Source organism: Oryx dammah, unplaced genomic scaffold (assembly GCF_014754425.2).
Source record: "Oryx dammah isolate SB20612 unplaced genomic scaffold, SCBI_Odam_1.1 HiC_scaffold_9, whole genome shotgun sequence".
Classification (NCBI taxonomy): domain Eukaryota; kingdom Metazoa; phylum Chordata; class Mammalia; order Artiodactyla; family Bovidae; genus Oryx; species Oryx dammah.
Genome location: NW_024070193.1, coordinates 45,503,804 through 45,525,337, shown reverse-complemented (window position 1 = coordinate 45,525,337; position 21,534 = coordinate 45,503,804). Strand labels below are relative to the sequence as shown.

At 57.2% G+C, this 21,534-nt stretch overlaps 1 protein-coding gene and 1 long non-coding RNA gene across 6 annotated transcripts; one reads left to right on the top strand and one right to left on the bottom strand.

Annotated features, from left to right (window-relative positions):
• Window positions 1-3,636: 3,636 nt before the first annotated feature.
• Window positions 3,637-17,359, top strand: ZBTB47 (zinc finger and BTB domain containing 47). Its single transcript, XM_040246078.1, has 6 exons — window positions 3,637-3,776; window positions 8,223-9,758; window positions 11,387-11,534; window positions 12,818-12,933; window positions 13,559-13,703; window positions 13,890-17,359. Exons 1-6 carry the CDS (start codon window positions 3,774-3,776, stop codon window positions 14,246-14,248), a joined length of 2,307 nt encoding a protein of 768 aa, XP_040102012.1. The 5' UTR covers window positions 3,637-3,773; the 3' UTR covers window positions 14,249-17,359.
• LOC120867778 lies at window positions 12,881-19,844 on the bottom strand. Of its 5 annotated transcripts, none has more exons than XR_005722004.1 (4): window positions 19,754-19,844; window positions 19,429-19,550; window positions 18,932-19,045; window positions 12,881-12,962 (listed from the first exon to the last, which is right to left on the bottom strand). It is a non-coding gene; the product is annotated as an uncharacterized LOC120867778 (long non-coding RNA). The 5 variants fall into 5 exon arrangements; XR_005722003.1 differs by having other exon boundaries at window positions 12,933-13,017; XR_005722006.1 differs by lacking the exon at window positions 12,881-12,962 and adding an exon at window positions 13,117-13,194.
• Between the last annotated feature and the right edge of the window lie 1,690 nt (window positions 19,845-21,534).

Sequence of the window (21,534 nt, the reverse complement as noted above, 5' to 3'; positions counted from 1 at the left end):
TGGGCTGGCATGTCCCCAGTCTCCGGTCACCAGGGCCTCCTGCAACTAAAATCTCTGCCACCAGGCTAGATTCCCAGAGAAGGATCCCACTGGTCTCAATGTCTCTGGCCCAATCTGATTTTATTTTGAAGGAGTAAAGGATCTCTGTGAGCAACTATTCTGTGGCACAGCCCTTAAGGGTTTGGGGTCTGAGCCAGACTGCTTGGGTTCAAGTTTCACTCTGATACTTCTTGGTGGGTAACTGGGTAAATTGTTTGGCCTTTATAGTTATTAATATAACTTCTCCATTTTAGGAGTGGTGAGGATTAAAAGCTTAGAGGTAAGCACACGTTGAAGTGGTTCAGGGACACTAGTTCCTATGCTTACCTCCAGGTGGAGAGTATGAGGAGGGCCAGGCTCAGTCACTAGTGAGAGGCCCAGGGCCCCTTGAACCAGCAGGGTGGGAGAGGATCCTGGAAGCTGCTAGGGAGGCCTTAAATGCCTAGGCCATGACGTTTATGCTGCTGGAGGGAACTGGGCAACCTGCTGGTTTGAATTAGGCCCTACCACCTACAGCTGTAGCCTATTAGTGCTGAGCTCTGAACAGGAGCAATCCACTCCCCTCCAACCCCCCCACCCAGGGATCTCTGCTCCCTCAACCTACAGAGCCCTGGGTCCACACCTAGTGGGTAAGTTGAACTTCCCTGCCACCCCTCCAGCCCCGTGCTGCAATGTCCCTTTCTGTTTTCTGGCGCTGCCCACTCTACTCCTCCCCCATTGCAGTTACGCAGCTCCACGCCCTGCCTTGGGAGGCTAAACCCTGTTGTGTGCAGATGCACGCAAGTGCTGCCCCAGCATGTTTTGGGTCTGTTCCTCCTCCAACATGGGAGAGAAGTTCTGGGCTAGAAGCTTAGGGAAGTTGTGGGGGGTGAAAAAAAGCAGAAAACACGGAGCTGGCCTCTAGAAGCAGGGGTGTGGCTTTGCTGACCTTGCCAGCACCCAGTCCCAAGTGTCTGAGGATCATCCAGCCCTGCCCTGGTCTCCACAAACTCCTGACTTGCCCCCGTGGCACATGATTCTGGCCTGGGATCCCCCTTCCCAATAACTCGTCCCACCTTGGACCCTCCAGAAAGCCTGCCTTGACCAACCCTGAGGGGAATATCTTGTGGCATGGCCCTTTTCAAGGCCAAGGGAACAATTCTGCCTATCTCCATCTGGCTACTCCTACAGGACAAGAATCTGGATTCTGCTACATCAAATCACTTCTGGTTCCCTGCAGATGTTTAACTGTATCCTCCCTTGGGGCATGTGCAGGGGCGTACCCTCCCTCTCCTTTTGCTCTAGTGTTACTCAACTTTCAGTCCTCAGCTCTGAGGCAGCCCCACATGAGCCCACCAGACAGCTCTTCGGACAGTGCCTTCCTGCCATGTCTCATGTGACCCAAGTGCCAGTAGCCTCTCCCAGAACTGGCTTGTCCTGGGGTTCCCCCAGTAGATGGGCTGTAGGCCAGAGAAGAAAGGGGAACAGCTGAGGTCTTCAGGAAGACAGCCCCCTATTCCCTCCTTTCTCACCCAACCTCCAGCCCCTTCTTTGGCTTGACTATTGCAACCAAGGCCAATTCCAAAAGGGCCAGCAGCCCTACCTTGGTCACGCTGGCCACAACCCCTGCCAAACATTGGCTGGGAAATGGGCCCAAGAGTGTCCCTTGCCGCCGTCTGCCAGGCTCCTCCCAGTTTGTGGGGCAGGCTGCTCCAGCCTCATCTTTCCTTGGCTCCTCACGCTGGTATCTGACAGTGGAATCTGTCCTGCTCTGCCTTCACTGTCCTTAGCCAACCAATGGGTACACAGTTCCTCTCTTACTACCTCTCAGGCCCCTGCAAGGGAGCCCCAGAGTCAGATGAGGAAGTGGGTTGGGATGGTGGAAGAAGCAGAAGGCAGCCCTGAGGTGATGGGCTGGTCAGACATGCAGGTTGCTCTGGCCTGGCCTCAGCTTGAGGCCTTTAGGAGCTGAGTCAACTCACCCACCACAGCCACAGAGATGCAGAGTATCTGCTGTGTGGTCATCGCTGGGGGCATGAGCCCCCATCTGTGCCCCTTCTCTTGCCATCTCTTTTTTCCACCAAGGTCTCATCTCACCCTTCATCCAGCTATGTGGTTTCCTCCTCTTTCAGCACTCTTTGGTTACCCCCGTTTTTGCCCATGAGATGTTTTCTCTCCGACCCTGGAATGGCCTTGTCTTAAGGGCCTAAATCCTGGCCTCATGGGAGGCCGTTGCAGTTTCACAGGACAGACATCAGACTATGGGATGGCGCCTGCCTGGGATCTTGGCTTCTCCATTTCCTTTTCTGGCACCCAGAACCAAGTTACTCTGAACTGGCCCCAGAGGCCCTGCCCCCTCATGAGCAAGGTGGCATACTCAGGGAACACTGCTGCAGCCAGGCATGGGGGGGTGTGTAAGCACAAGTGCATGTGTGAGTGAAGAGGGTGGGGGATACAGTGTGGTACTGCCCGGATGTGGGCAATGTGAAAGTGACCAAACATGGGGCAGCCATCAGCTTGGAGTAGGGGAACAGAAGCATCTGAATGATGACATAGAGGCCCACAGAGGCCCCCTCTCCACAATGATGGCCCAACCACCACCTAGGCTCTGCGAGGCCCACCGCCCTGTGGTCCCCACTCTGCTGCCTGCTTGGCCTGGCAGTGTTTCTTTGCAGCCTCTTGCCAGCACAACCGCCCCCAGCCCCCACTGGCATCCATGCCAGAGCAGCATTCCGCAGGCCTGGCTGCATCTCCCCAGCAGAAACAGCAGGAAGGCCTCAGCAGCCATCAGGCTACATGGCTGGGGGACACAGTGGAACCTGGGCCTCTGGCCCTCACTCTTCTAGTCTTGACTTCTCCCAGCTCTGGGTCTATCACATGAAAGGATTTGATCAGTGCCCCTGTGGTTCGCATTCTCCCATCTCCTGCCCTGGGCGTCCCTGTGCAGCCAGAGGCAGCCACCAGGTCAGTATGGATTGACAAGAAGCAAGTTCTGGAGACAGAATAACATAAACCCTGAGCTGCCCTGGGATCGGGGTCGGGGGTCAGCTCAGTTGGAGATCCCAGACTCACTCTCAGGTCAGAGCAGCCCAGGTCAGAGGGGGTGGTGGTGACCCAGCGAGGATAAGCAGGGTTCAGTCCCTCAGTGTGAGGTCGCTCAGGGGAGCAGGTGTAAGCCTTTTCTGTAACTGGTTGGTGGGCGCGGGAGCGCCCGGCTTCCTCATTTCGGTGCCTCCTCCTCCTATGACCCCACCTCGGTGGCGCAGCTGGAGGGCTCCCGGGTCAGACTTCGGGATGAACTTCCCGGCGGAAAGGGGGCTCGGTGCGAGAGAGTGAGTCCAGGGACCATCTTCTAGGATGGGAGCGGCGGGGCCTGGCCGGAGTCCGCGGCGGCCCAAGGCGGGGCTGGCTGCACCCGGACGGCGCGCACCACGCGTGTCCGCGCCCCCGCCGGCGCGCAGGGCGGCCTGGCCCTTTAAGCGTCCAGACGGCGGCCCCAGCTGACGCGCGGGCTCCAATCGGCGCCCCGCGCCCCCCGCCCGCCGCGCCTGAGGCTCTGGGGCCGCAGCTGCTCGGCGGCTGCACTCGCCGCGGCCCTGCGCCTCCGCCCGCCCGGCCGCGCCCCCGGGGGCCATGGTCGCGGGGCCCTGCGCGGGGGCGGCCCCCAGCGCGGCGCTACATGGAGCGGCCCCGGCCTGGCCGCCGGGGGCAGCGCGATCCCGCGGGGCCCTGTGAGCCCCCAGCGCCACGGCACCATGGTACGCAAGGCCCTGCCTGTCCCCCCACTTATCCGCCCACCTGCCCGCTCTGCCCTCTCGAGCGAACAGCCGGTCGTCTCGGCGTGGAGGGGTGTGAGGGATCTTAGCTCTCGCCAGGTCTCCCCTACCCCTTCTCTGGGTCCCTGCGGGCTGGGAATGCGGAGCTCTGACGCGGCCCTGGGCTGGGAAGGGGTTAAATTCCTGGGGTTGGGGCCGGGGCGCGAGAGGCTGAGGTCCTGCTAGGCACGGGCGGAGGGGGGCGCTTCTCTGGGCCGGGGACGGCGCCGCCCTCGGACTGGGTGATGGGGGGAGGGAGGAGGTCGGATTCCCGCCTGGGCCTTGGGCCACGTGGGCGCTGGAGCCGCCCTGCCAGGGGATTCGGGGCTCCTGGGCCAAGCGGGATGGGGGGAGGACGACTGCAGCTCTGGTCCAAACTCCTGTGTGACCTTGGACCCGTCCCCCGCCCTCTCTGGGCCTGTTTCTCGGGAAGGACGAGTGGCCTGAGTTGAGAGGAGGCTGGCACAGATACCCTCTCCCTAAAAGGAGGAGGCTGTAAGTCATGAGCCTGTGCCCCCTGTGCCCAGTCTGGGTCCACTCACTGCTTTCTGGGGACAGAATTGACGTGGGAGTAGGGGTGCAGATGGACACCCAGGTTTCATCCTGGGGCCTCCAGGGAGATTCTGAGGCAGGGTAGGGAGCTAGCTGGTGGTTTTGTGTTGGTGAGGCAGGGTACCTCTCAGGAGTAGAAGGCTCTGCCGGTGGTGAGCAGCCTCCGCAGGTGTCCCTGGCACCTGGCCTGCCCCCACCAGCCTGGCTTGTGGGGGAGGGTTTGAGAGCATGAAATGCCCTGGCAACAGAAGTCCCTGACCACTCCTCTGGTCTTGTGTCTTAGCCCAGCTGGCCTGGACTTGGGTTGGGGTGTGTGACTGCAGCTGGCACAGCCAGATGGGGAGGGGCATCTACAGCTTCAGGAAACTGGCACATCTGGCTGGAGAGGCAGACACAGCTGGTGGGCCCTGTGTGGGAGGTACCAGGCCACGGGAGGTAGCCATACCCCACTGAGGGGCTGCCAGATAAGGACTCAGGCAGCATCTATGTGCCTGGTCAAGGAAGTCCAGTCAGGGCTCCTGGTTGTAAGATCCTTGGGCCCCTCAAGGGCCAAGGATGGTGCAGCCTTGCCTGGGGGTATTGCCTCAGAAATGGAGTCTCTGGGGCAACACTACCCCCCAGGCTAACCTTTTCTCCCCTGCTGAGGCCAGAGGAGTCTTCACTGGATCCTGGGACCAGATGTGCACACAGGAAATGTTAGGCACTGCCCTTAACCCATGGCAGACAGGCACTGGAGGGCATTCTGTGAAGGAGCAGTGGACCTGGGATGGGTACCCCACAACAGGTCTGACATTGACAAGTCCTTATCCAAGCTACTTCCCCACCACTCTCTGGCCCCTGGAGGCCCTGAGGAACTTCTGTTACAACCAAACTGCATCCTGACCCCTCACTGACTTGCAGGTGGCAGCTGCCCTAGGGAGGAGGGTACAGGTTGCCGGAGGTGCTGGTGGGGTCTGGGGAAGCACAGCTGGTCCCGAGATGCCTCGTCCTGCTTTTTGAGTCATTAAAGGCCAAGAAATACTTCCACGTGGAATAGTATCCAGTCCAACACAGATTGGGTGGCCTCAGCAGGGCTGAGAGTCCAGGGGCTCTGCTTCTGTTGACTGTGAGACCCTCCCACTCTGAGCCCATCTGTGTAATAAAGTTTGGTCCCAGAAGATGAATTAGAATGAGTCAGAGGATGGAGATGAAAGGGGGTTGGCATCTTATTCTTGTTAGATTGGCCAGACCTAGATGGGCTAGGAGCCCTGAGACAGAGGAACAAACAAGTGGCTTCTTGGCTGGAGTAAAGGAGGTGTTGGGGAGGAACTCAAGAGAGATGGTGGTGGACTTCCCTGGTGGTCCAGTGGTTGGGAAGCTGCTTGCCAATACAGGGAACATGGGTTCAGTCCCTGGTCCAGGAAGATCCTACATGCTGCGGGGTAGCCAGGCCTGTGTGCCACAACTACTAGAGCCTGCAAGCTGCAGCTGCTGGAAAAAAAGAGAGAGCATGAGGTGGGTGCTGCCCTGGGCTACTGGGTGTGAAGGGTGAAGCCCAGGGCAGGTCCTCTCATTCAAGTGACTGAAAGGACTGACATAAAGGGGAGGGGTAGGCTGTGGATGGATGGGACCGGGGTTTCATCCCAAGGCTTCCAGAGAGATGCATAGGGTAGGAGAGTTGATGGCTTTGCAGTGCAACAAGGTGCCCTCAAATGTAGGAGGCTCTGACTTAGCGGACAGGGCCTGAGGAGGGCGAGAACCAGGCAGGTCATTGATAGATGTTAACCGAATATCTGCTGTGTGCTGGATCCATGCAAGGAACTGGGCAGCCTGCCTCTCTGTGCTGCTCACCTTTTGGGGAAGCCACTGTGGTGGAAGCAAGAATTAAGCCAGCCCTTGCTCCAGGCAATTCACAGATACTGAAAGTGGCCCAGTTCAGTTCAGTTCACAAGGATCTAATAATCTGACCAATCAGATTCAAAGGCCTCCTTCAGGCTCCACCAAGATGACATCATCTGGGAACCTCTGGGCCTGGACCACACCTCACCTGGGGTCTGGGGGACCTAGAGGGAAAGGGTTTGGTACAGGCCTTGGGATGCAGGACTTTTGATGCTAAAACCAGGGCCGTCCCCAGCAAACCAGTGCCGGGGTCCAGCCCCCGCAGGATCCAGGGGAACCCTCAGGAGAAACGGCATTGGCGAATGAATGAATGAATGAGAGAGGAATAGAGGAGAGAAAGAAAGAAAGACAAGGGGAGACCAAGCTTCTTCGGTGAGCGAGGCACGTAACTTTATTTTCAAAAGGGACTTTTATACCTTGACTTGTACATAGAGGGAAATGAAAGATGCAAGGTCATGCAGAATCAGCCCAAACACTCCAGCAGTTTTGCCCTTATTGAAGCCAGGGTTTTTTCTGCATACCTTTCCCACAAATGATGTTGTGTACATTATCTTCTGGTCTTGGAGGCCTGTGGACATTTTATGACCCTCTTTTGATAAAGGCTGCTCAACCAGAAAACTTATTTTCCCTCAAAGTGTTTTTTCTTTATATTTCTAATCTATATCAGCCTCAGAAAATGCTAAACAGAGTTACATTTCTCACGGAGCAAAGGTGCAGTGAGTTACAAGAAAGAACCAATTAGCTCAAAAGTCTGATGTGGTTAATTTCAAGGCTACACTTGTTTTTCTTACATTCCAACCATGTTAACTAATGCACTCCCAGGTGCACAGTGGATAAGAGATATGGGAACTTAGCAACAAGCATTGGCCCAATAATGAAATCTTACACCAGCACTACTCTAACAGTTTTTAACTCTTTGAAAGGCTCTATGTTTTAGGCTTCCCGTGCCTCTCACAGTTGGGAGGCTGTGAACAATCATATGCGTAGCTGCAGGAGTCTGGATAAACCTGCCAAGCAAGCTAGAATGCTAACAGAGGGGGTTTGATTTGAAGTATTCCTCTCATGTCCAGGAGACTTATTAGCTAGAGCCCTAAGTTGATTTTCTCCAGATAAACGTGGTCGGGAATAGCCCCCTGTTAATATCAGGAGAGCTGGTGAAAGGCACAAAACAGTAAGACAGACAGATTCTGGTTTGGGGGTAGATGCTCGAGCTGGTCCGGGGGGGGGGGGGGGATGTCCCTTGAGGCCTGAAGCCTTGCTTATCAGATCTCTTCCACATGACCTTGTCATGGGTGGGATCTCCCATGCTGGCTCCTGGCAAACCAGGACTGGGTCGTCTCCCGACAGGCATCCTCTCAGTATTTCCAGGCCCCGTGGATTCTCTCCCTGACACTCACTTAGCTCACTGCTCTCTGTCTGGCCACTGTACCTCCAGGACAGTGAGTGTGACTTTTGTTCCTAAAGTGTCTGGGGCTGGGCAGGATTGGTTTTATCTGTGAGTGAGTGTCAGGGAGAGAATCCATGGGGACCAGAAATACTGAAATGATGCCTCTGGGGAGACAGCCTAGTCCTCGTTTTTGCTGGGGACGGCCCTGGTTTTAGCATCAGAAGTCCTGCATCCCAGGAAACCCCTAGGTTCCTGGCCCACCCGCATGGTTGGTCCCCCTCGAACCTTTTCCTTCCCCTTTCCTCCTTTTCCGCTTCCCTCCCCGGGATGACTGCTCCCATTTCACAGTGGAACAGCTGGAGGCCCAGAAAAGTCAGCCACTGACCCAGGAGCTGATACGCAGCCTCAGGAGTTTAAGCTCTGAGGGACAGCTGACTCGGCCTTGAATCCTGGTTCCCCATCGTCTTTGCTTGAGTTTCGGCACCTTCTCTGTCACGTGGAACCAAGAGTGATGGGAGGTGGGGGGCACCTCCTGGCTGGCCTCGACCTGACCTGTGCCCTCGGCCCCGCAGTTGCTGGTTGAGAAGACAACGGACTCACCGGCGGCCGAGTTCTCGCTGGTGGAGGACGTGGCGCTGCACTTCGCCTGCTTGATGGGCCGTCTGAACGAGCAGCGCCTCTTCCAGCCTGACCTGTGCGACGTGGACTTGGTGCTGGTGCCCCAGCGCAGCGTCTTCCCAGCCCACAAGGGCGTGCTGGCCGCCTACAGCCAGTTCTTCCACTCGCTCTTCACCCAGAACAAGCAGCTGCAGCGCGTGGAGCTGTCCCTGGAGGCGCTGGCGCCCGGCGGCCTGCAGCAGATCCTCAACTTCATCTACACATCCAAGCTGCTGGTCAACGCGGCCAACGTCCACGAAGTGCTGAGTGCTGCCTCACTGCTGCAGATGGCCGACATCGCCGCGTCCTGCCAGGAGCTGCTAGATGCCCGCTCCCTCGGCCCCCCGGGCCCTGGCGCCGTGGCCCTCGCCCAGCCGGCTGCTGGCTGCACCCCGGCTGCGCCAGCATACTTCTGCGATATCAAGCAGGAGGCCGACGCCCCGGGCCTGCCCAAGATCTACGCCCGAGAGGGGCCCGACCCCTACTCCGTGCGTGTCGAGGACGGGGCTGGGGCCACGGGTGGCACGGTGCCTGCTGCCCTCGGTCCGGCTCAGCCCTTCTTCAAGGAGGAGAAAGAGGGTGGCGCTGAAGAGGCTGGCGGGCCCCCGGCCAGCTTGTGCAAGCTGGAGGGTGGGGAGGAGCTGGAGGAAGAGCTCGGGGCTTCTGGCACCTACAGTCGGCGGGAGCAGTCCCAGATCATCGTGGAGGTGAATCTCAACAACCAGACACTGCACGTGTCCACAGGGCCCGAGGGCAAGCCAGGCGCCGCCACCGGCTCGGCCACCGTGGTGCTGGGCCGGGAGGACGGGCTGCAGAGACACTCGGAAGAGGAGGAGGAGGAGGAGGAGGAGGAGGAGGAGGAGGAGGAGGGAGGCAGTGGAGCGGAGGAGGAGGAGGAGGAGGGCGGCAGTCAGGGGGAGGAGGAGGAGGAGGAGGAGGAGGAAGGGCACAGCGAGCAACAGGAGGAAGAGGAGGAGGAAGAGGAGGGGCACAGCGAGCAGGATCAGGAGAGCTCAGAGGAGGAGGAAGATGAGGAGGACGGGGAGGCAGGAGGCAGGCAGGGGGGGCTGGGGCACCGCGGCAGCCGGGCAGAGCCCCCTGCCCACAGTCGCATGGCCACAAGGTCCGCCCGGCGCCGTGGCCCCCCTGAGCCGGAGGAGGCCGGGCGGCGGGGCGGGAAGCGGCCAAAGCCACCTGCAGGAGTGGCTCCCGCTCCTGGTTCCCGAGGGCCACAGGCTGCCGATGGGCTGGGGGCCAAGGTGAAGCTGGAGGAAAAACAGCACCATCCATGCCAGAAGTGCCCGCGCGTTTTCAACAACCGTTGGTACATGGAGAAGCACATGAACGTGACCCACAGCCGCATGCAGATCTGTGACCAGTGCGGCAAGCGCTTCCTGCTAGAGAGCGAGCTGCTGCTGCACCGGCAGACGGACTGCGAACGCAACATCCAGGTGGGCCTCCAAGGGGCCTGCAGGGGGCAGCCATCCAGGCTGAGCCAGGCTGGACCTGGGCCCTGGGTTCCTGCTGCCTGCGTTGTCTGCACAGTCTGCAAAGAGCAGGCTCAGTCCCCACCCCCCAAGCCCACCCCGGGGACAGTGGGACCAGCCCTGACCCAAGGGTGAGCCCAGGGTGGTGAGAGCTCAGGGGATGACATCAGGGAGAGCTTCCTGTAGGAGGCAGATAGAGCTGGGCTTCCGCAAGAGCAGAGATGTGCAGGAAGGATTCGAACAAACAGTATCCTTGCCAGAGAGGCAGAGGGGAGCAGGGACTCAGAAGAGAGTTGTCTGAGCATGTGAGGCTGGGGGACAGCCAGCTCTGAGGAAGGATGAGTCAGTGTTTTTGTAAATCTTTGGACTGCTGCAAGGCCAGCAGGGCCCCCAGGTATATAGTTTGGTAGATTGAGCAGTGCAGGAAAGCACAGAGGGGAGGAGGGGTTTGTCCGGAAGGGGGCGCCATTTTCCACTTACTGCAAGGGCTGAGTGGAGCAAGGGGCAGCCAGGCGGGAGGAAACCCCTGCATTCAGCTCTTTGGAGGTACCAGCTGGCCTGGGCATGGGGAAGAGGGACTGGATGAGCAGTTTGGGAAGTGCAGGGGGCCCAACAGGAAGGCTGCCGGGGCCAAACAGGGGAGCTGGGCTGACTGCCAAGCCCTGAGCCAGCCTGCATCTGGGCCAGCCTGGCCTTTCAGGGTGAAGACAGCACAAGGCCAGCCAAGTGATTTTTTGCCTTTTCTGGCTGAGAGTGAGGTTGAGGGGCAGTAGGTAGGCGATGCTAATTGCCTGAACTAATTGCTAATTGGAGAAAGTGTTACCTGAGGGTTACCTGGATTTCTGCCCCACCCTCAGGCACATGCTCCCACTTGCCTGCCTGCTGGGCTGCCCTGTGATTCGCCATATGCACACTCCTGAGCTTCCTTCCTGAAAGGGAAAGATGCTTGTACTTCTGCCCTGGGTACCCTAACCCAATTTCTGCCTAAGCCCTGGCCTACTGCAGGGGTAAGGGCCCAGGAGACGAGGAGGAGGGGAGTGTGGTCCCCAGGGTTCCCACTACCATCTCGTGTCCAAGAGGCCCTTGCACCTCCCGCAGTCCCCCAGCCCTTTGGAACCTGTTCCCTTGGGGATCTCCGTGGTGTCAAGGTATGGGTCCCAGTAGGGAAGGCAGCAGAGATAGTGTCTCAGCTTTGCCAGGACCTGTTATCCGAAGGGCTCCCCCTTGAACTGTAGCCTCCTCACCCACTGTGGCCCTTCAGCCAGTTATGTGTCTCCCCTCTGTAGAAAGATGTTTTGTTGAAATGAGCACAGAGGAGGGACTTCGTGGAAGAGGTGGCCCATGACCCTAGTGAGTTCAGGATGAGGAGGGAGGGCCCCAGGCTGCAGCCCTGGGCGGGTGGGCAGGTGGGTAAGAATATTTAGGGATTTACCACCCCTGACTCTCAGAATATCAAGCGTAGCTGGTCCTTGCCATCAAGACCTCTCTCTCGAGCACAGTTCAGGTGAGGAAACTGAGGCCTAGAGAGAGGCAGTGACTTGTCCTAGGTCACATGGTCCTGACCCAGGACCTAAAGTCTTCTCGTTCCACAGTGTGTGACATGTGGCAAAGCTTTCAAGAAGCTCTGGTCCCTCCACGAGCACAATAAAATTGTGCATGGCTATGCAGAAAAGAAGTTCTCCTGTGAAATCTGTGAGAAGAAGTTCTACACCATGGCTCACGTGCGCAAGCATATGGTTGGTAAGTCTAGGCCTGTGGTGGAACGGGCCCAGGGTCCAAGCTGGGCCAGCTGCTGGGTGTGCTAGGAAGTCTTTCACATCCAGGGACAATATAAAGGGATGAGAAGGCGCCAAGTAGCTGGGAGGTGGGGCGGGGACAGTGGATGGGCAGTGGGAGCGGGGAGGGGGTAGGGCTAGTCTGGGGCCAGGGCTGCCATGTATGGTTGGGCAGGTTGCACATGGCACAAGGGCTCAGGACAGGAGGGCAGGTGGAGACCAGAATCCAGCTAGCACACTGCTAGCCAGGCTGCCATCCCAACATGGGGTTGGGTCCACCAGAGCACCTTCCGCTAAATTACACAGTGCTTGCTGTGTGGGCTGACACAGCCCCTGTCTCAGTCTGAGGACAGCTGTGCCCCTGACAGGGCTTCAGACTTCTCTGAATGCAACCCTCCTCCCAGGGGTCATACCTGGACACAAGTGTGTCTTGGGCCACTTCGCTACCTTGGGCATGGCTGTCTCTCCCCTCTTTGTGGGCCTGGCTGAGTCTGGTGTCTGAGTTGCCCTCCTTTCTTTGCCCACTTGGGGGCTGGAGCTCTCCCCACCGTCTAGCCAGGGAGAGAGTGAGCCCTGGCCAGGCCTGATGCTCTTTCTCTACCAGACAGTTCTGGAGGCTTCCAATATGAACTGACTGGGAGCTGGGAACCTGGGGTGTAGGTATCAACCAGGAGCATGCTAGGTAACCCAGGATTGGTGGTCCTTCCTGGGCTTGGATTCCCCAGCTCTGAACTGTGAGGGGGACCCTCCCTGTCTCCAATTGCTTCCTCCCACATCTTCCTTGGAGTTTGTTTTGGCGGGGACTGCAGATAACTCCTTCTGGATGGCAGGGGACCCAAGGCTGAGGCCTTTACAGGTGCCATCCTCTGTAAAGCGCAGCCACCTTGGAGAGCCAGGACCACTCTTCCTGTTTTTATAGAAGAGGATGCTGAGACTCACTGAGGCTCACAGCAGCCATGCAGGGAACCAGCGGCTGGGCCAGGATTTGAGCCGAGGCTAAAGAACCATGAAGGCCTCTGTGTTTGTCTGAGCAGACAGAGACCTAGCAGGGGGTGTGGTGGGGAGGGACAGGGAGGGATGGGGAAGGACCTTGCCTGGGGGACAGAGGCCACGGGGCAGGTCCCAGGGTAGATGGTGCCCCAGGAGGTGGGTTCAAGGCTCAGTGTGGCGGGTGGTCCAGCAGGGGTCCCCTGGGAGAAGCCAGATGGGTCCCCCCAAGATGTCATGGCCATGGTGCCTGCCCCGTAGCCCACACCAAGGACATGCCCTTCACCTGTGAGACCTGTGGGAAGTCCTTCAAACGCAGCATGTCTCTCAAGGTGCACTCCCTGCAGCACTCCGGGGAGAAGCCGTTCAGATGCGAGGTGAGTCCACTTCCGCCCCAGGGACCACCCTGAACAGGGCAGGGATCGGGGCAACAGCAGCTTAAAAACCAGGGGGTGGGGGGACTGGAGTATAGGGTGCAGAAAGAGAGGGGGCCCTCCTGTTGTTTGCTTTCTACTCTATCCTTCCCTGGTTGCCCACCTAAAACCCCACCACCACATACCCCTGCTTCCTCTCCCTATCTCAATGCTGCACGTTCAGTGTGGGAAGTCCGCGTGGGTTGGAACCGTAGGACAGGCTTTCTGGAGAGGTGGAGAAAGACACATCTTAGGCAGAGAGCAGAGATAGAGTTGCAGGTGGGGCTGAGGGAGGCCTTTGGACAAGGAGGAAGGATGGAGAGTCTTAAGCACAAGGGCTCCCTGCACTCTGGGGCCTCTTCCCACTTGCTGAGCCCCATTCCTGCCTGGGCCTCTCTACCTGTGCCCCGTGCGCTGCCCCACCCCAGAAGCACCTCAGCCGGACCTGGCATCCACCCCGCCTTGCCCAGGAGTCCCTCCTGCTGTGAGTCCTTCCGCGGACCTGTGAGCTGGGGACCAGCACTTCCCTCCCTGAAGGTTATTCCCCTGCTCTGCCCTGAGTCTTGCCCCCTCCCCACCCTGCCCTCAGAACTGCAATGAGCGCTTCCAGTACAAGTACCAGCTGCGGTCACACATGAGCATCCACATCGGCCACAAGCAGTTCATGTGCCAGTGGTGTGGCAAAGACTTCAACATGAAGCAGTACTTTGATGAGCACATGAAGACGCACACAGGTACCGCTGTCCAACGGTGATGGCCTCTGCGCCATAGCGGGCATCCTTCTCTGCCCTTTTCTGAGGCTCAGCCCTGGCCTCCCTGACTCCCAAGGTCGGGTGAGGGAGGCTGGCTCACAGGTTGGGGGTGGGGGGCGTGGTGGCCCCCCAGCAACTCCCCGAGGCCCATCCCTACCCACCCTGCAGGGGAGAAGCCGTACATCTGCGAAATCTGCGGCAAGAGCTTCACTAGCCGGCCCAACATGAAGCGGCACCGGCGCACGCACACCGGCGAGAAGCCCTACCCCTGCGACGTGTGCGGCCAGCGCTTCCGTTTCTCCAACATGCTCAAAGCGCACAAGGAGAAATGCTTCCGTGTCAGCCACCCTATGGCCAGTGACGGCGCCCCCGCGGCCCCGGGCCTGTCCCCTGCCCCGCCCCAGGCGCTGCCCCTGCTGCCCGGGCTGCCACAGACCCTGCCACCCCCGCCGCACCTGCCGCCCCCGCCGCCGCTCTTCCCCACGGCCTCCAGCCCGGGCAGCGGGAGGCTGAGCACCAACAACTAACTGCCTGCCTGCTGCAAGGGGCCCAGGACCCTCCCCTCCTCCTTGGGGGGCAGTGACACCTCCGGAGTTGGCTGGACACTGGCCTCGCCCCGAGGCCCCTGACCCTGGGGGGTGTGCAGGCTGGCAGCCCCCAGAGCTGGCCAAGGACACCTCACTACCAAGTGCCCCCTTTCAGTGACTTCTTGAAGCCTTTACTTTTTTTGTTGTTTGTTTTTTGGGAAGTGAAGGATAAAGAAAAGAGAGGAAACCATTGGCAGTATCCCCCTCCAGGTGAGGGGGGCGCTGGAGGCGGCAGGTAGGGGGGACAGGGGCCCAGGGAGCAGGTGTGACTGGTCACTCTGCTGAGGCCTAAGCCAGAGGGAGGGGGTGGCCCAGCCCAGATCACCTTCAGCCACTTATCCGCGCCTCTCTTGGGCCCCCTAACTTGCACCTCATATCCTGGAGGGTTTGGGGAGAAGTTGGGGTGCATCCCCCTTTGGAGGAGGCGTGGACCCAGTGCGAGGGCTGCAGATATCCAGGCAGGGGCTTGAGCCTGGATGCCCTGGGAGCGTGCCGGGAGGCTGTGGCGAGGCGCGAAGACTGCAGCTCTGCATAGGGAGGGTCAGGGGGGTGTGGGGCGGGCAGGGGCTGGACCCCAGACATTTGCTTTCCCCATTCACAACCCTGCGGCAGGCACAGGGATCCCTGACCTGCACTAGGCTGCACCGAGGGCCCTGGGTCCTGGAGAAGATGTCCCCAGAAGCCTCTGGGCCTCAGGGTGTTGTGGGCCAGGCCCTGGGTGGACAGACGGGCTGGCTCCCACAGCACCAGCTCCCAGGGCCTGCTGCCCAGGTGCCCCTGCAGATGGGTGGACCCCAGGGGCAGGCCCCTAAGGAGGAAGCTTGGGCCAATGTTCTGAGGTTTCAAGGTGCTATCAGTGGGGCAGAGGCCAGGGCAGCTGTTCATAGAGCACCCCATCCCTCACCAGCTGCCCCAGCTGCATCTCCCACACTAGAGATGTGTGTGTCTGTGTCTGTCTGCTCCCTGAAGGCAGAGCAAGCCTCCTCCACTCCCTAGGCCAGGTCACAACCCGCCCCTGGCTGGCATCCAGCACCCTTGTCCCTCCTGGGCCTCTGTGTTCATGGATGGCACAAGGAGCCTGCATGATCAGGCCCGGGGGGTCAGGGTCGCAGGCGCTGGGAGAGCCCCAGCCTGTGCCCAATGCTTGCCCTCACGAGGCCAGCACTAATAGGACACCCTTTTTTTGTTGTCATTTAACGTCTTGATTCCTGCCTTTAAAAGGGGGAGGAAGGTTCCATAAGCTACATATTTCCTAGTTAAGCTCTTTCCTATTGTGTTTATACAGTTTTGTTTGTTATACTCTTTGCACCTTAAACCCCCATGACTACCCCCACACCACCACCTTCCCAGCATGGCTGGAGTGGGAAGAGGCTTGAGCCCAGGAGGTGGTGGAGGGGGGACTGGCCCCATCAGCCCAAGGGCTGAGGGGGTCGGGACCCCTCAGACCTCCTTGTAAGGTCCATGGCGCTGGGGCAGGGGGCTGGGGACATTTTAATCATCAATAAACGAAGCACTTTATTCTGTACAGATGTGGGTAAGCCCAAGGAGCCCGAATGATTTGAGGATTTAGAATCCAAGCCACACAGCCCAGATTGTTCTCTGGGCTTAGAGGGTTTGAGTTGGGGCTGTGGCAGGAACAGTGCAAGCCAGAGCCTACGTACATACCCTCAGATGCCCCTGCTGTCCTCTGGGTACCCCCTCAAGAGAGGAAAGCTCCCTGTCTGGTTCCCAGCACTGCAGCTCCCCCACCCCAAGGCTGAGGGTTCTAGCCTCTTATGGGGTCAGGGTTGCACCTCTCAGGCTCCTGCTCTACTGTAGCTCTTTTCTTCTCCTGCACCCCTTGATCTCTGGGCTTCCATGACGTCCTCAGGGTCCCCCCCCACTCCCTCCTCTCCCTTGCTATTTCCAACCTCCAGTCCCAGTGCCTGGCAGCTCTTCAGAGCTGGCCCACATTTTCCTAAGAAAAGTCTGATTTCCCCAAATGGGCTGTAAGCTGGGACTCCCTTGAGCTTCTCACCCCTGTGGCTGACACCCGGATCTCCCGTTAGAGCTGGTGGCCCTGTCACCTGCTACCGTCACTGCAGCCGTAGAGAGCCTAGGGGGCCCTGGCCAGGCTGGCCCTCTGATCCATGAAGTCAGACTTTCACAAGCAAAGGCTGGAGACGGGTGTAGGGAGCTGCTGGCGAGACCTTGTCCCAGGACTTGGGGCTCCTACTCTTGTATGCTTCCCTTCTCAGGGCACGAGAGGGGTCCAGACAGCAGGCTGGGCACTGGTCAGATGGTCATGGTATTAATAGCTTAGATGGGCATGGCCAACCCCTCTCCTGGGAGGCCCCCGTCCTAGCGGGGACAGGAGCCCTGTGTCCCTGGTGCTAAACGCTCTCTTCCCCTTTGGCCAGTGTTGGTGGGAGCTCCTTTCTGGCCAGACCACAAGGGTCTGAAGCAATAATGGAACCTCAGCCGTGCCAGTATGGATAGGGGTTCTTGTTTTACCAGCTTTTACATTTCCTTTTTAATTTTTAAAACAAATTAACAAGCACCTGGATATTGGAGGGAGGGGCTTGGGCCATCACACCCACTTCCCAGGGCTGGTGATGGGGAAGGGGCTTGGGATGATTACCTCCCACTGCAGATCTGCCAAGGGGGGCCGCTCTGTCCAGCTGGACTTCTCAGCCCACTTGGCCAAGCCTGGAGTCCGGAACCTGGCCTGCCCCTCCCCAGCTCCCTTTGTAGTCCCTGGGCTTGGGCCAGCTGGGGATGAGTGGCCAGAGAGATGACCATTCAAGCCCCATGACCACAGTTCTAGGAATCCAGGCTCAGGGGTGGGGCAGTGGGGGCAAAGCCTGAGCCTCTGATCCTGACGTTTGCTGCCATGGCCCACATGGCACCCCTTGGCAGTCGGGGGGGTGGCACTCAGTGGCAAACGGCTGTGCCCAGGTACGTGGGCCCTTGATGTCTGCACTGTGTGGTCATCCCACAGCCCCAGAGTGTATGGGGGACTGCAGGAGGGCGAGGAGAAGAGTGGAGGGGAATAAAGGCAGTACAACTGTCCCTTGGCCCAGCCTCTTCTTTACACATGCCGCCCTGACCGTGGGCTGAAAGGACTCGGACCAGAGAGAGGAAGGACAGCGCAGCCGCCAACGACCACATGGACACCTGTGCCCAGCGCATCCCCAGGTCCCGTCTCCCTCTCCTGAGGATGGCCTGGGCTCCTGGGGAACCTCCAGAGCCAGGGGCTGAGGTCTGAAGGAGCTTGGTGTCTGCGCCTGGGAGAACAACTCAGATGGAAGATGGTGGCCTCCGAGGAGGGAGCAAGCAACACTCCCCGTGGACCTCAGCATTATTTCGCTGGGGCGCCAGGCTCCATGCGGGATAGAATTCTAGGCTGTGGGGACACATGGTGAATGAATGAATGCCCCCTCACCATGTATGTAGCACTTGGTCTCAGATGCCCAGAGAGGGGTCTCAGATGACATACCAGGGTATCTGAGGGGTCTCAGACACTGGGAGGGGCTAGGAGAGAGGCTGCTGGGTGGCTCACTAACTGGCCAGGGAGGGGGTTCAGGTCCCCAGGATGAGGACGTCGCCTTCCACACGCCCCCACTTCTCTGAGGGGAACAGGGGCTTGCTCAAGGCACCCTGAGAGTGCCGCTTGCTGCTAGTCCTGCGGGCCTGGCTGCTCCCTGCTTGGTGACTTGGGATTCGGCCTCCCTGTTTCCCCTGTGCTACGTGTACACCCGTGCGTTGCCTCCATACTACCTCTTCCCGGCAGCCCCCCTGCGCTGTGAGCAACAGTCCGATGTCACACAGCATGGTTTTCTAGAGAACTTCTGAGGAAAATATCTATTTTTTAAATTAAAGTTTTATTTGGACCTAGTTGAAGAAGCCAAGTATTTCTAGAACTTTTCTTTTTTCTTTTTAACAAAAACCTGCAGTTCCCTGCATCTCCTCCTTTCCAACTCCCAATAAGTGAGCAGTTCCAATTCAGTTGGTATTTTTGGTGTTTTCCTGCCCATGGAAAGCACACCTCCAACACTGCTTTCCTCCTCTTTTCAGTTTTAGGTATTGGCTATTGATGTATTTCTTCAACACTCCCATCACACACACAAACAATATATACACAATTCCCCTCCCTCCCAACATGGTTATGTTACTATTTGAGGTTAGATTAATACTTAGTATCTACATTATTATGACTATGTAGACACTTATCTCAACCAAGCCATATAATACAATATGATTCCATTTCTTTTCTCATAACTTTTTACCTTTGGCTCTTTTAAACATAATTTACTTTGGTTTCTAGGTGTTTATCACTGCTGCATTCCCAAACCCCTTGTCATAAATGCAACTTTCCTTCCAGTATGTGCAAACACAGCAAGTGTTCCATCCATTGCATCACTCTCACAACCAAGGAGCAGTACAGGAAGATAACCCTAGGAACACACAGTGCAACCAGCTTCCCACGAGGAGACTTGAGAAACTGCCTAACAGCCTCCCCCAGCCTGTCATTCCCTGTCCCTCTTTGCTGAGACTATGTCCTTTTGAGTTCACTGCAGAGATCTTTAACTTCTAAAAGGTTTATGTCTTAGTGGACTCCTTTTTCCTAACCCTAACATTTACCTTCTCCTCCAGACCACTTCCAGGAATGACATTCTGAAGAGCTTGACTGTATCTCCCTGGGTGTAAAATTCAGGCTGGAAATGACTTCCCTCAGAATTTTAGATGCTGGCATTTCTGTTGAGGAGCCCAATGTTGTAAAGTTTAAAAGGATGAAATGAAGTGACAGTTCCCTCCGATCAACATCAAGCCCTGGAATCATGCTTTCTCCCTCCCACTTGTGATCCCTGGGCATGTCCTTGGGTGAAACCAGAGTGAGGGGGACAGGGATGACACAGGACTGGCCATGACTTCATGACTTGATAGTTGTTGAAACAGGGTGCTCAGTATATGAGAGATCAGTATATTACTCTCTCCCTGGAAATGTTTGCATTTCCCATAATTATAATTTAAAAATAAACAGCGGTTCCCCATTTCACAGAGGGCAAAAAAACCCATCTGTACACTGGTCATACATGATACCACCCCCTCTTACCTCTCGGCCCTTATCTCTTACTCACCTCCTCGTTCATTGCTCATTGGCTTCCTTGCTGTTCTTGGAACAGGACAGGTGTGGTCCTGTCTCAGAGCCTTAGCTCAAGCTGTTCCCCTGCTTGGAATCCTCCTCCTCCATGGTTTAAACCTGCTCAAGCATAGTCCACTCAGTGAGTCCATCCTGAATATTCCATTTAAAAGTGTGACCTCTGCCACCCATCACTTCCCATGCCCCCTTCCCAGCTACCTGTTACCACAGCAGTTGTCATCTGACACCCTGTATAACTATTTACTTGTTGCTGTTCCCCTTCCCTCAGCTGAAGTTAAGTCCAAAAGGACAGGAATTCTTACTCGATGTGTTCACTGCTGAATCCTCAACATTTAGAATAGTGCACAGTAGGTTCTCGATGAATGGATGAGCCACATATAAACATTCTAGTAGAATGCCTGGTAGGAAGTGAGCATCATGGGACTCATCATAATCTAAAAATATGCCGTTGAATCATCTGATAAATATAAGTTAATTGTTCAGCCAGTACCTTCTGTCCTGGTCTTTGGAAAGTGAGACGACAGTTAACGGACATTTTCTTTGGAATCAGCAAGGCAGGGAGGGATTCCCACAGTCTTTGGAGGTGGGCAGATCTGTCTTGAATCCTGGATCAGCCCCTTGCCAGCTGTGTGACTTGCCAGCTGTGTGACATGGCTGAGCCTCTCAGAACCTGGTCTCCTCACTGATGGTGCTGAATGGAAATGTTCTGCAGTATAAGGCTGGGCTGGAGGCCCCTGGGTGAGCCTTTGCCCTTCCCAGAAGACAAGACAGGACTATTTCTAGGTGATCCTACCTAGGTGCTGTGTCCCTCTGAGACCTGCTAGAGGGGTCAGCAAGCAATGGTTGAAAGCACTGCTCAGGAGGGACAGGCATTATCACTGGGATCACAAAACGGGGTGGTGACTCAGTCCTGGCCCAGACTAAGCCCCCCTCGCTAATCTCCCCGCCCCTCAAGCCTGAGGTTATAAACAAGTGACTCAGGAATGATGGGAGAATGCCCCATAACAGTTCACACCAGTGTCTTGGGGGCTAAATTTAACCCACAGCTGCAGCCTCTGGCACTTTGGGAACAAGTTAATCTTGGTGGCTGAGGCTGATGTGTGTGTGCATGATGTGGAGTGGGGGGAGGCAGGCAGGAGTCCAGAGCAGGGTGGGCATTGGGACTGGCTGCCCCAGACCTCTACCCGGATTCCTCAGATGCTAGACAGGTGTAGGGGCCCCAATGCTGGGCAGGCTCAGGTCAAGCTTAGGATGGACGAAGAACTGAGCATAGACAGCTTTTCTGGAATATTCAACTCTGAGTGTAACTTTTTGTTTGTTAGTTTTTTGATCCCTGGGGGTTTTAACACCTAGAATAGTTGAACCTACAGAACTGAATCTAGCACGTCTGACAGCTTACAATGTGAAACACTGTGCCTGTGTATTCGCAGGGACACAGAACCACAGTGAGTGGTACTGTGTGATTCTGCCCCGACACCGAACCACAGAATCACACAGCAGTGGGATTCTGCTTTCGAACCACAGCAGAACTGAACTGAAGTCCTTAAAAATCGAACTCACCCATCTCTTCACTGTGCAGGAAGGGAAACTGAGGTGCAACAGAGTGATCTGGCCTTCTCAGGCCCCACAGGAAAGTGGCGACCTTGTTTATTCAAGCATCTTCTTGCTTTCTTGCACAGTCCAAGGAAGGTCTCTGAGCTGGGGGAGAAAAGTCTTCCCATTTTAAAGCTGAGGCAACAGGTTCCCCAGGCCCAAATTCATTGAGTGGGAAACCTAAGCACACCGTGTCCAGGACTGGGTGGAGAGAGATACACTGCAAGGGGCAGCTGGGCAGAAAGGCCCACAAGGCCTGGAGGAGGGGAGACCCTTGCAGAGGGATTTGAAGGCTTCTCCCTGCTTGGACTGAGAGGCAGAGCTTGGGTCAGGCCCTTCCCTGAGGGGCATCACCTAGATGAAGGAAAGCAGTGAAGGCCTCACTGTGCTCGTTTACAGAGGAGGCAGGGAGGCCCTCATCTTTCAGGGAGGACCGAGACACACTACCCCAGTCCCATGAACCCCAGGGGCTGAGTCAAGGTTGCTCTGG